General features: G+C 44.4%; 2 protein-coding genes across 5 annotated transcripts in view; one reads left to right on the top strand and one right to left on the bottom strand.

Annotated features, from left to right (window-relative positions):
• On the top strand, positions 1 to 9119 carry RWDD2A (RWD domain containing 2A). 3 transcript variants are annotated; one of them, XM_006033532.3, is made up of 3 exons: positions 1 to 56; positions 2176 to 2402; positions 7720 to 9119. In XM_006033532.3, exons 2-3 carry the CDS (start codon positions 2202 to 2204, stop codon positions 8395 to 8397), a joined length of 879 nt encoding a protein of 292 aa, XP_006033594.1. In that variant the 5' UTR covers positions 1 to 56; positions 2176 to 2201; the 3' UTR covers positions 8398 to 9119. The 3 variants fall into 3 exon arrangements, with proteins under 3 accessions (XP_006033594.1, XP_014380107.1, XP_006033595.1); XM_014524621.2 differs by lacking the exon at positions 1 to 56 and adding an exon at positions 89 to 192; XM_006033533.3 differs by lacking the exon at positions 1 to 56 and adding an exon at positions 589 to 657.
• Positions 9120 to 12066: 2947 nt separating this feature from the next.
• ME1 (malic enzyme 1) overlaps positions 12067 to 13899 on the bottom strand; it is a 248573-nt gene continuing 246740 nt past the window's right edge. For both annotated transcript variants that reach the window (XM_006033531.2, XM_025215306.1), the window contains one exon: positions 12067 to 12422. In XM_006033531.2, coding sequence (XP_006033593.1) covers positions 12264 to 12422 — 159 coding nt within the window. In that variant the 3' untranslated portion in view covers positions 12067 to 12263. The remainder of the gene's footprint in view (positions 12423 to 13899) is intronic.

The raw sequence follows: 13899 nt of genomic DNA, 5'->3' as shown, positions 1-13899 counted from the left end.
GGAGCTTGTGACGTAGCGGGGGGTCCAAGCCCTACCCCCAGGCGCGCGGTGAGACGGTGAGTCAGCCGCTGGGGCGTTGCGGGGTGGGGGGGGCAGCTGCGCGAGCCAAGCGGTGCCCAGCGCGTCCCCCGCCGAGGGGACACACCACGGACAAGCACCGTCTGCGTACGCGCGCGGTGTTGAGGCCGCCAGGTCAGGCCAATTCGCGCTCTCTCGCCCCCGCGCTCGGGGCCGCTGCGGTGAACAGCCCAGCCAATGGCGTGGCCCGCCCGGGCGGCGCATGCGCAGCCTCACACCCAGCGGCCCCGCCCCGTCGCGGGAGCGTGGGGCCACGTTGCGGGCGCGTGAAGGCGGGGCGAGCCGTGAGGAACTGCCTTCGCGGCCGTTACCGTGACGCGGTTTGAACGTGTGGCGAAGTGACGTCATCGGCTCGAAGGGTCGAGTCACGTCTCAGGGGCGGGGGGGGGCCCCCCCGCCGTGACCGCCTGGCACCCCAGCGGACTCGAAGTCCGAGGGCAGAAACACAATTGGCCTTTCATGTTCTTTTTTCAATCTAATTGGAGCTGGGATATGAAAATGCCTTCATTAGGATCAAATAATCGCATCATGGCACCCTGGGTGCAGTTGCTGCATTGCCATATCACGTGGCACTTGCAGGTGAGCAACCTGAACTTCAGCGTGTTCACTTTGTGAGAGATTTCAAGCAAGGCCTTTTGATGTGCCAGCAAGGATCATGGGCCAGTGCCTGCCAAGTAAAAGTATAAGCTGCTCTTTAATAAGGGAGGCCACTAAGAGGACATCACTGACTGCTTGGGATAACTGAAAAAGGAAATGAGGACTGGAGTGAGGGGCAAAGGTTGATACCAAGTGCCCCATTTAAAAGAGCAAGGGCCCAGCCCACCAAGTCACTCATTGGTCTCCTGTAGGTGGGGAGGTCACAGGAAAAGAGGACAACAGAATTTGTGGGACAAAATGAAAAGAACAGGGATGGTAGTGCAGGTCAGAGGGTTAAAACAAGCATGCCAAGTAGGGCCACTGAGCAAAGCACACCGGACAGTGCCCGCTGGCCCTCAAACGAGCTCAAGGAGCCAGTGGACCAGGGGTGGGCAAAACGCGGCCTAGGGGCTGGATGCGGCCCACCAGGCCATTCTATCCGGCCCACAGGGCCCCTAAAAAATTTAGAAAATTAATATTAATCTGCCCTGGGCTGCCTGCCATGCGGCCCTCGATGGCTTGCCAAAACTCAGTAAGCGGCCCTCTGCTCAAAATAATTGCCCGCCCCTGCAGTGGACACTGCCCAGTGATACTCCCCTCAGAGACATGAACAGATGAGGGACAGGAAAATGGCCCCACAGTTCACCAGGTGTTCTGTTACAGTTTCCTTTTTGCTGGTTAAGTAGACTGCTAGCTTGGCTAGGGCCAGGGAGAGGTTGACCAGGACGTCCTGGGACTTGGTTAGTGCATGGATGGGGAGTGGTTTAGCGAGAACCCAAGCAAGAGGTTCTGGAGGAGACAGTGAAAGGGCAGCAGCCGGCACACGCCAGGTAGGCATGTGCCAGGGTATCCCTCTGCTCACAGAAGGAGCAGGTATCAGGGGTGTCCGAGATTCATGTCAGAAACACACCCATGATGGTGGCTTCAAGATCACTGGTGGCTTGCGGCATCAGGGAGGAATACAGGTTCATATACCTGGGACCCTTGCCAAGGGTGTTCCACCACTTGGTGTCTGGGTGGGATGCAAGGATGGTTTGGAGGATGCAGACCATGAGTGTGTAGAGCTGGCGGCAGTGAACTTTACAAAAGTGGACAGTCTTGGTATTCACCAGGCCACTGAGATAGTGTGGTAGGGAGTGCTCTGGGGCCTGCCTAGGCAGAGACTCTACAACGAGCTCCAGGTGGCTGAGGCTACTTGGTGAGCAGAGACTGACCTTGCACAGAACCTGGTTGATGTAGGTGAGAGCAGTGGGTGACAGAGAGGCCTTGACCTCTTGGATTAAGTGGCAGGGCGCACAGTTTTGTGGTGATGGGTTTTTTGGGTCTTATGGCAATGGTGGTGGTAGTTGTGTAATTTGTTTTACTTTAAGACACAACTCCCAGTTTTATGTTTCCTTCACTGACAGAGGAATATTGCTGGGTATTAAACTCTTCTGCTAATTTGATCTCTTCTGTTTTTAGGTGTCTAGGTTTATAGTTGCAACATAATGGCTGTCTCCATAAAAGAATGCCTTGAGCTTCAGCTGTTGGAGATGGAAATGCTTTTTTCAATGTTTCCTAATAAAGGAGAAATAAACCTTCGGGACCAAAATGCTCTTACCTGCATACAGCTCTATTTGAAGAACACAAAGGAAGAGCTACCACCTCAAATTGACTATTCGGTTTCTGTTAACATAGACGAGCCAAAGGTGAGAATTTCCACTTACCTTTTGTGTTAGTTAACCATACATATTTCTTAAATTTTCACTTAAGTAGTTTAAAAAAGGATGTTTCATACATTTTGGTATAGCCAAATGCACTATTAAAAGTATGCTCAGGGGTCTTGTTTCAACTGGAATTTATCAAAAAAACATGGCTTTACTGTTTGCACAAAGGTAGTGATTATAGGGTGAAGGTAAACATTACACTTAGATGATAATAAATCTTTGGACTATTAAGCAGTGTTAAAGTTGGAAAATGCTGTGAGCAGTCACAGGCTAAGGGTTAGTATAATTTCTTGCTTGCACAGCTCTGAGTTGTCACTAGAGGGCTGGTGAGCAGGGGCATGGCTATGAGCCTGGACACCTGGGTTGTATCTGTGTTCAGGGGGGAGGAACAAATACATCTGGCAAAATAACCCACTGGGGTGGTGAGCAATAAGGGCAAGTTAGTGTCAGGCTCACTCTTAGCATAGGTTTACTGTATACTGAGAGGTGGACATGCCAGCCTTGAGTTTTGTTGAGGTAATTACTGATATACACGAAAGAATCAGATTTAAAAGTTAAAAATATGAACAGAGATTTATTGAGAAGACAGTAGGGAATATTAACACAGGTAAGGGACAATAACAGCTAAATAGATGTAAATACAGAGAACAGACAGGTACAATTTATACTTTACCAATATCGGAGTATTAAACAGAAAGCAAAGTCAAGATCAATCTGATAACAGTCTGAACTGAAGTTGAGAGGAAGCCAATCCACGTCAGGTTGAAACCAGATGATCTGAGACAAATGCGTGAGATTGGGCTCTAGTGCACTGTATCTCATTCCCTCCACGGGGTAAGCTACCATTTGCACTATGGCTCACAAGCTATCACAAGACTGAATCAAAATACCCGAATGGAACCAAACTCATTCACGAACCACAAACCACACACACAACCTCTCTTTCATTCAAATATTCACAGCAATACCACACAAAGACAGGCCCTCCCATACACCACCACACCTCTCAGAATCCTCACTTACACACCATGCATTTCCGTACACTCGCACTCCCTTACCAAAGTTCCAGATTTTTATATGCCACAATCGCCCTTTTCTTAACAGCCAATCCTCCGAGGCAAAGGTCCTATCACTCATTGTCAATCATGTCAAATCCGATCATATTCTCTCACAAGATACATTCCCCTGTCAATCATACCCTGTCCACAGGCATTCCCTCACTTGTGCATGTCCAGCTAGTAAATTGGGCCAGTAGGTCAGGAGTTCATTCATTCTGGAGGCTCCCAGGGAATGGCAGTTCCATAAACCATCCTTACAACATAGATTAACCCTATAAACATTGGAAAAAACTTTCTTCTCCAACACTAGGATGCTGGAGGATTGCAGATTGCTTGTTTCATGTCTGTGGAGCAGACCGCAGTTATCCTAACATAAGTTAGGTGGCCTGTTAACCCTTGCCTGAAAGGGTGCAACTTTGAGACACTCAGAGAGCATTAAGCAGATCCCAAACTGTGGGTCACAACCCCAAGTGCGGTTGCAACATCAGCAGATGGGATTGCAAAAACGTGTCCCCTGAGATTTCTCCACCCACAGTGACACGTGGGGCTGCAGCCGGGTCGTACCAGCTCCAGGCAGGAGCCACCTCTACAGCCCAGAGGGTGGGACCCATTGTGGGAGAGTGCTGTACCACTATGGCTGCCAAGATGGGGGGTGGCAGCAGTGTGGAGATGTGCCCATGCTGCTGCTGGCTGAACAGAGGGCGCCTCAGATTGGCAGCCATGGTGGTGCAGTGCTCCTTCCCTCCTGCACCAGGTCCTGCCCACTGGGCCGTGAAGCCCCTGGGGGGAGGGTAGCTGGGTGGGGAGCCCCAAGCCTGCAGCCTGCATCCTCCCCACCACCCTTGCCTCCCATGGGCTTTGTTCTAGCAGTGCTGCTCACAGAGGAGGGAACAGCACGGGGTTGGGGGGAAAGCCAGGCTCTGCATTACACTGGCCGCCACCTCCCACGGGTTGCAGCCAGGGCTCAGGCACTGCTGTGGGGGCCAAGGGGCTATGGGCGGAGAGTGGGGGGCTATGCTGAGGAAATGGGGTCATAAATGGGGTCACGCTGAAGCAAAGTTTGGGAAGCAGTGGCTTAGCACAAATTAACGAGTTTTAATGTGTAGATACATTTCAAATGCCCTTAGTATGGTATAAATGTAACATACAACTTCACCTGTGAGCTATAGGTTTCTTGAGCTTTTCTAAGCTTTGGGCTTTCTGATTCTGCTGGTTGGCATGGAGAGCAACAGACATCTTCAGAGGTCCTTTCAATTTTTAATTCTCATTTTGCTACATCTATTGGATTGTGGCAGGCTGGAGCTTAGGGGAACTTTTGGTATCATGGCTATTTGGTCAGTTCTATCCTCCATACAGAGGAAATAGACTAGTGTATGAAGGGCTTGGGGATCCATTTGAAATCATTCCTTCTATAATTTTTTGCATGCAAGGCCCTTGAAATGCATAAACGTATTTTGACAGCCCTCAGCCTGTTTTTAACATTATAGCTGAGGATGAGGCAATGCCATTCCAGCATTTTTAAGCATCATCAGTGAAAATAGTGCTTAAAACCTAATGGTATATTTGTATTCTGAAAGATTTTGAACATTCACAACTGTTGCTAATTAATGACATAAAGGTGGCTGTCACTTTTCAATAATTTTCTTTCCTGGAACCCCTCTTCCCCTGCCTTTTTTTTTTTGGTTGTGGGGGTGGGGAGGAGGTTACATCTGTAAGTAGCCAATTTTATTTTCTTGTCACTTCTGTCCTGTGCCACCACTGCTGAGCCTGGATGGGCAAACCCAGAGCAGGCATGGGGCACGCGGGATCAGGGCTGTGCATTTGGGTCCCTGCCAGTACTATGGGGCTGAGGCCTATGGTGGCAGGAGCCGGAAGGAGTCACCGCCACCTGGGCTGCCTAGAAAGGCAGGCCAGCTATGAAGCTGGCCCAGCCCAGGTGGTGGCAGGATGTGCCACAGGTCAACTGTGCCTGGGTCAGGCGGGACCAAGGGACTTGCAGCGGGCTAAACAAAGATCTGCTTTGGGCCCAATTTGGCCCACAGGCTGTATTTTGCCCACCCCTGCTATAAACCAAGCACCCTTTTGTGCTAGCCACTGCACAAAGTTGATCCCTACTGTGAGAGCTTATAATTTAAGCATAAAACAAGAGACAACAGATTCATACAGATATTGTGTCAATACAAGGAAATGACACAACATTAGTTTTGCATACACACCACATAACCATTTTCAAGATTTGTATAGACATCATGGCAAAGAGGAGTTCTAAGGAACAGCTGGGATGCATATCAGAAAGCCAGGGGGGTGCAATGTCTGTAAAGTGAATCTGATACCAGAATTCAGACATCCACTCAATAAATTAAACATATTTAAGACACTTGACAGAAATTTATTCAAATGGTCTTGTGTCCCTAAAAAATGATGTAACGCTAAAAAAAAGAATGGTTATGCCATCCTATTATTACAAATGCAGAAATGTTTTGATACTGCACCAGTTTGAGTTAAACTGTAACCTTAGCTAGTCATTTAAACTCAAAGTGTGATTGAGAAATTTCTGTGTTTTAAGGTAATGCCTTTTTAACACATTCTTTGTCACTCTGGTACAGACTACTTTAGGAAAATTGAGTCGCAATTCTGAGGTTTAAAGAGAATTCACTAATTGTCATAAAAGCAAGTGATTATTTACTACTGATGTCTAAAAAGTCATCTGAAAGGATGCGAGTTGCAAATGTTTTGGTCCCTTAGCCCATATACTCAGAAGAACACTGCTTTTGGTAGTAAAGTGGAAATAGCCTGGTAACAAATCAGAATAACTGCAAACGCCTATATTACTGTATTCAAATACTAAATACACTCCCAAAATTTCATGTTTGGGGATGTTGTTCTGCATTTTTGTCTGTCGGGTTCTTTTGAGAATTGACTTAGGAATATCTCACTCATTTATACAATACGTAGTTCAAAGATGTCCATTGTAATAATCGGTCAGCCTAAAATATTCTCACCTGTATGTCTTAAGAGAAGCCTGCTCTTTAATCACAGGTGGCACCCAAATTGTATATGGAGAACAAGAGGGTTTCAGATACCTGACATTTTCTTTTTGCCAGAAATCAGGAGTCACACCGATTAGCAATGGTATTAAACCGCTACAATCCTTTTTGCAGCATATGTTACTTGTCTTCTTTCCCAGTTATTCATGTGCAAGTCACAAAATCTCTCTGTCACATAGCATGAGGGAATGATTAGGAAAAATAGCTGAGAGTACTGAAAACTGTCATGCTTAGAGCTTGCCATCCTGCTACCGCAGAAACACAGCAATAGTAGGATTCTTGAAAGTCACTAAACCTTGACTTCTTACTGCAGTTGTAGCTTACATTGACTTCACAAGCTAGTAACACAGCCCAGAAATAGAAGAATGTGGCAGGGATATCTTCTCTTCAAAAGTAGCCTTTTGAGGCAGGAAGGATCAAAAAAAAAAAAAAAAAAAAAAAAAAAAAAAAAAAAAAAAAAAAAAAAAAAAAAAAAAAAAAAAAAAAAAAAAAAAAAAAAAAAAAAAAAAAAAAAAAAAAAAAAAAAAAAGTAAAAGAAACTATGGAAAAGAAAAAATATGCCATGTTTCCTAACCTGGTAATTTTATGTCAATACATCCCCACAAAAATTTTCCCGGGCAGAAGGAGAAGAATGAAGGGAGGGCACGTTTGCTTGAGGTGGATGAGAGGAGTAACAGAGTCTTTGCAGAGTAAGAACAGAGACATAGAACACACCAGCACCAGCAAGTACTCACCTGAGGCAGAGAGCTCCATTAGTGACTTTCTAAACCAGGGTGGCCAACACGTGGCATGGACAGCCAGTGTGCGACACCTGGAGGATCAGTAAGGAAACAGGTAGCGCAGCAGTAAGTAGGGCAGAAAGCAGAAAACAAAGCAGCAAATTAGGCAGGGAGCACAAGAAGGAAACACCAGAGCAACAGACAAACCAGGAGCACAAGACTGAGTGGCAAGAACAGAGCAGCAGATCAGGGAGGAAAAGGGGATAAGAGTGGTATATGGAGGGTGTGAAGCTAAATGGTGGCATGCCTGCCAAAAACCTTGGCCCTCGCTACTGAAACTATCACAGCTATTACTGTTCATAGCTATCATGGTAGAGTCATTCCTTTGTAGAGCCTAATTTGTGGTTCTGAAAAATCCTGTAATTAACATGCACTTCAGTCGTAAATCTGATTGTTTTTTCTTTCCTTCTTTAAGGTAAAAGTAGATTTGCAGGTAATCTTGCCTCACACGTACCCTTATTCTGCACCACAGCTGTTTGCAAGATCAAATGCACTAGACAGAGAGCAACAACTGCAGCTTAACAAGCATCTCACTTCTCATGTCAGTTCTTTGAATACAGGAGAATTGTGCATATGTACAGCTCTGCAGTGGATTCAAGACAATACCACACCTTACTTCCAAAAAAGAAAGGTCTGTTCTGAAGCAGCTCCAAAAGAAAAGGCACTTAGAAGAACATTTCATAGAATGTGGATCTATAGCCATCATATATATAGGCAGGAACTGAGAAAGAAGATTTTTGATTGTGCAAAGCAGTTAAATCTGACTGGTTTTTGCCTGACAGGAAAACCTGGTATCATCTGTGTGGAGGGGATAAAAGAAAGCTGTGAGGAGTTCTGGCATGTTATTAGATATCCCAACTGGAAACACATTTCATGCAAGCATGTCGAGAACATAGAAACTCAGGGTAATGGGGATAACCTTAGACTCTTCACTACTTTTGAAGATTTACAGTTTCAAGCACATGGTGATTATGGACTGAAGAATGACTATCACATGGATCTTGGCCAATTCCTAGAATTCCTGAAACAACATCAAAGTGAACATGTTTTTCTGATCCTGTTTGGTGTTGAAGGCAAACAGTCAGACAACTAAATCTAGTTCCATGAACAGTTTTAATGTTGTGCAGCTTAATATAAAAATAATTGTTAATGTCCTCCATAGATATACTGTAATAAAAGTCAATACACTGTGTTTTGCAACCATTAACAATAAAGGACCTGTGTAACATAGGGAAAGCACAGTGTATTTTTCCATCTGTTCTAAACACCTCATAACACTTCTGAAGTGCATAAACTAGTGTATCTAATGCTATATGTCATCATTTCCCACCTTTTCCATCCCATGGCACACTTACATGAATAAAAAAACATTGCAGCACACTGGATGCAGAGCGGGGTGGGGGGAGGAGCATGGCCAGACACGGAGTGCTGGGGGGGAGCGGGGCACAGCACCTGAATCACTGGCTGGAGCCACCCCCTCCTCCCCAACAGTACACCAGTGTGCCACGACACACCCGTTGGGAAATGCTGCTTATACGTGATAGCAAATAATCAACATTTGTAATTCCCACATAGTCTGATCACACACTTTGTTATTCTGAATTATAAAGTCCATTTTGTCACTTCTGTGTCACATGGTAGTTTTTCAGGTCTAAGCTTGTAATAATTGTGTGTATAAAACTGAGGAAATGGACTATGAATGGAAACTATCTTCAAGAGTAGGTAGAATACCATATACGTATTCACAAATATCTGCTTTAAATTTATTTGAAGTAAAATAAACCTTTAAATGGAGGTTTTTTTGGTTTTGAAAATAGCAAATATATTGGCAATAAAAATTACAGCAGTATTTCAAGATTTTCAATATGGAAATTAAGATGACTTTTCTTTGCTTACTCAGGAAAATGGTCACTGTTGTTTGTATAAATGTATTTTCAGCCAGTACTCTGAAAGGTATGGTAAAATGAAAAATGCTGTCACTGTCTAATACTTTGTAATGAAAGGAAGAGAAAAAAAAGTAAATGGCCCTAATCTTTCTAGATTTACCATCTGGTAAAATAGGCTCTAGCCTATAGAAGCTTGTGCTTCTCTGAACCAATTAATTTCTAACCATGATGTCCAAACTTCCAGCCTTATGGGTTGCACGAGTAGTACAGGATTAGTCTACAAACTTGATCCCCTGCAGGGTCATTGTGTGAGGTTAGTCCATGGGTGCAATCCAGCACATCAGCCTGACCCTGTGTGCAGATCTGGCTGCAGAGCAACCCTGGATGCCAGTGCGATTTAGCACATGCAGCCATGGTATCTGGCCCATGGGTCTAGAAATTTGGCAGCAGGGGAATGGCAATTAGTGTTACCTCCGCTTCCCCATCACCAAATTACCTGTAGGGAGCCTGCATACCAGAGGTCGAGCAGCCCTGGTCTGTAAACACACTACAGTGCCCTGCCTTTTGCTTGGCTTCAGACTAACAAGCCTACCAATAATTGTGATAATTCTGTAGCAGCTTACTTCAGGCTATCAGGTATAATGTGATTGTATTGATGCATGTGCTTTGCATATAAAATGTAAACCGACTGGCATATTGACAAAATTAGAGTTGCACCAATACGCAGGTCCATATTGTATCGGCAGCTTGGAGAGCAGCATCCAGCCAGTAAGTCTGTAGTGGGAAAGGGGCATTGGGGGGGGGCGCAGATCGAGGCCTCCATGGTGAGGGAGGGAGGGAGTGGGGCTGGGACAGGTGCAGGTGCTGCACAGCGAGGGTGGGGTGGGGCAGGGCGCAGGATGGAGCTGCAGCTCATCTGGGGACCAGGGGCGGCTGCCACTGGTGTGTGCATGGAGGCACATGCCTTCCGGATCTGCGCATGGGGCGTGGGCAGGCTGCCACTGCACTCAGAGCCAGGGGCTGTTTTGGCCTCTTTTCGGCAGGGGGAGCTGGACTGGGGCTGCACTTGGGGCTACAGCCACCCTAAAATATTGTAGCCTCCCCACTCAGCACCACTGCCACCTACCCGTCTGAGCGCAAACCAAGGCCCAGCCTCCACCCCACACTGGGAAAGGCTGGCACCACCTCTGGCCCCAAGCTCTCAGTGGCATCCTGCCCTCGCCCTGCGTATAGATTGGGGGGGCGTGCCCCCCATGACTCCCCCAGGGGTGCATGTACCCCCCATAACCTCCCTGCTCCCTCCAGACAAGCCACTGCTCTGCCATGTGCCCCTCCCCAACCTGGTTGTGCAGCACCTGCCCCAGCCCCACTCCCTCCCTCACTATGGGGGCCTCAATCTGCACCCCCCCATGCTCCTTCCCCTTCCTCCCCCCCCTGGACTAACCAGCTGGACTCTTCTCTCCAAGCTGCCGGGCTGAATATCAGCAATTGGATTGATATCCGCCATCAGTATTGGCCCAAAAAATCTTTATCAGTGCACCCCTAGAGATAGTGTCTTCTTACTACTGTTACGATGTCAGTAGACACTTTTAAAATAAAGTATCGTGAACGGGCTCTGAAATAAATCCTGTTCATAAGAACTCAAGCAGTGGTAGGGAAGTTAAAAGTAATGGACGTGGCAGTGATGCCCAGAAATCTTCACTGAGATGGGTATGGAACCAGTTTTGCATTCAGGATAGTTGAAGTTTTAAGCCGATATATTAAAAGAAAAGGATATATGTGATGTAGATGTTATTTAAATCCTGACTTGTAAATGCCATTTTATATTAGTTAATTCAGAATAATGTAGGTGATAACAGGAACCTCAGTGTCCATAGGAGGCAGAAATATGTCATTGCTAGGTATGAACTTTCATGACAGGTTGACAGCTCAAAAATGAAGATTACGAAACAAATTATGAAAACATTGATTCAGCTGAGAGTGTGCGTGTGTGTGCATGCATACCCAGCATTGTCAGTGAATGCTTAAAGACTCCTATAGACACAATGTCAAAGAATTTAAAATGACCAGTTATTGAATTGACAACCAGACAGTAGAAAGGAGCTTGATGTTTAAATTAATGGCAAAAAACAAACCATAACAATTTGTTTCCTTTTTTTTTTTTTTTTAATGTATTTATTTATTTTTTTTTAAAGATGGGGGCTTTTGTCTTTAATCATTTTTCCTTTTGGCAGGCTGGAAATTGGTTACAAAGATGAAAATGTTATCTTCTATAGTATGTGTTGAACACATCCTAGCCTAAAATATTCATACACTGCATGTGAAATAGTTCATATTTCAAATGCATACGGTGCATATTAAATGGTGTAGTACACAGATTCATAGGTAGCCTGGTAGGCAGCTGGAGAATGTCAGTGAGCCTGTCTTTATTTAAAAAGAGCCCTATTCAAAACAGTGTACCGTGTTTTATCAGCTACTGCAGTTGAAGGATTTTCATGAGTTGAATCAAGAGCTAATATTTCATACATTATTTTTACTGAAATGAATGAGCATTAACTTCTGCTCTCATAAAAAAAAAACAGAACAAAAATGATCTTGGGCAGCTGCATAAAGGGGCTAAATACATATTCTTTGAAAGGTTCAATAGCTTTAAATCTAAATTTAAAAAAAAAAATCACCTAATTTAATTTGGCTTTTATGGATATTAGTACCAAGCTGTCAATGATTTAAGTGAAAAAGATGGGGTCCTTTACTATAATTTATGATGACATACTTCAGTGCACTGTATCACATACTTCTTTATACCATGTGTAAACAACAGAGTAACATATTACAGCGGAAAGCCATAAATAAAGAAATGAAACAGTTGCCCCACATTTGTTGCCCGTCAATTTTTATTCTTACATGTATAGTTACCTTATCTGCTAAATTAATTTGAATACAATTTCTAAGCAAAAATTCCAGTTTTTAAAAGTTCTGCATCTTAAAAAACTAGTAATTCTTAGATTGAACAAGCAGGGAAAATACTAAGTCTTTGAATTATTTTAATTTCTAATACATTGCTCATTTTCTATTAAGTTTGTATTTTCATGGCTTCCTCAGGCCAGGCATAAGATTCAGCCATGAAGTCTTCATAATCAGTGCTGTAGACCTGAGAGCGAATCAATGCTTCCTTGTCTTTGGGCTCAGGATAGAAAGAGGCTGTGTTATTGCTGTAGGCTTGTTCTGCAATCTGAAACAGACACAGAAGTTCACAAGGACTTTTGATACAGCATTTCAATGAACATAACAGGCTGTAAGAGCAGAAATAATGACAGCTTAGACATCAGCACAAGACTCCAGATTCTTTGCAGGTGTAAAATGGACAGACTGATATCGCTGACAGACTGTGGCATCTGGTCCAATATATCTGTGCCCATTTTCTGCATAGTGAATGCTTATATCCATTGCCAGGATTCATAGCCATACTGTTTTTGCTCTCTTGAAGAATTATCCATCTGCCGTTGTACTCTGTAATCGTTCTCCCCAATCCAATAACATCCTAGCTTTTAAAGTGCAGCAATGGGTAAAATATACCCTACTACCACAAGCAAAGTTAAATGTAAAATCTTTGCTTTTTTGATGGAACTAGCTTCTTCTCCATGGAGATGCTGTCTTTGTTACTTTTGGTGACTGTTAGCAGGGCTTATATTTTCTTCACCCATCACAAGAAATTTTTTGCTTTGTTTTGCCCAGTAGCAACTGCAGGGGGGAAGAGGGGTGGGAGGCAGGAGAGACCAAGGCAGCAGCCTCAGGCACTACCTTTGGGGTGGTGGGAATACAAAAATAGCCACCACTCCTGGTGGCTGGCTTCACAGCCGATGCCAAGAGCAGAGCCATCCTGTTACACCTCCAGTTTTGTTCAAAGCCTTAACACTCACTACACATGAGAACTGCTACTAAGATTTATCACAGTCAGTAATTCGCTCAAAAAAGCTGAATTACTAAGAAAGGCAAATGTAAAAGCAGCTTGCTGCTTTTATTTTAGAAATGTTTAAGGAAAGCATCCCTTCACAATTTTTGTTTCTTTTCACCCTATAAATACCTGGCCCTGAAAGTTTCCAAACCCTCCATAGCAAGTTGAATGAACTGCACCATTAACAAAGTATGCACTGCTGCTGAAAAAACTGAGTTTAGAAGGAACTGCAGCCCCAAGCATTTCACAGCAGGCTCAGAGAGGAGATCATTGGCCCAAAGAAATCTACAGAGTTCCACCTGGTCATCCATCTGCACCTTTATTAAATACAGGCTTGACTCCCCAGTCATAGGCAGCAGCCTTTTTTGGCAGGAAGATGCTTCAAGCTTTATTCTCAGTTCAGACAAAGCCTATTACTTTTGGAGGAAAGAAAGCTATCCTTTTATTTTTGACCTGGCTTCTTCTATATGCTAATTAATGTTTTAACTTTGGGGAGAGTTTTAGGTCCCAAGTGCAAAAGTTGTTTCTTTGCTTCCTCTGACCTTGATCGTATTCTGCCCTATGTAACAAATTTGGGGCATATTTCTAGGACAGTTGCTCTTAAGATCTATGCATTTTAGCACCTTTAGATAAATCCCTCTTAAACTGTAAATCCCTAACAAGAATTTTGTATCTCAGCACATCTACAAAAAGATTCAATTAGCATAAGGGCAGAAAGCTAGAGCTAAGCCCCAGAGGCTGTGTACAAACCTGA

The sequence above is a fragment of the Alligator sinensis genome, unplaced genomic scaffold (genome assembly GCF_000455745.1).
Source record: "Alligator sinensis unplaced genomic scaffold, ASM45574v1 scaffold180_1, whole genome shotgun sequence".
NCBI classification, from domain to species: domain Eukaryota; kingdom Metazoa; phylum Chordata; order Crocodylia; family Alligatoridae; genus Alligator; species Alligator sinensis.
The sequence above is the reverse complement of the archived record's forward strand: the minus strand, read 5'-3'. Positions and strand labels throughout refer to the sequence as shown.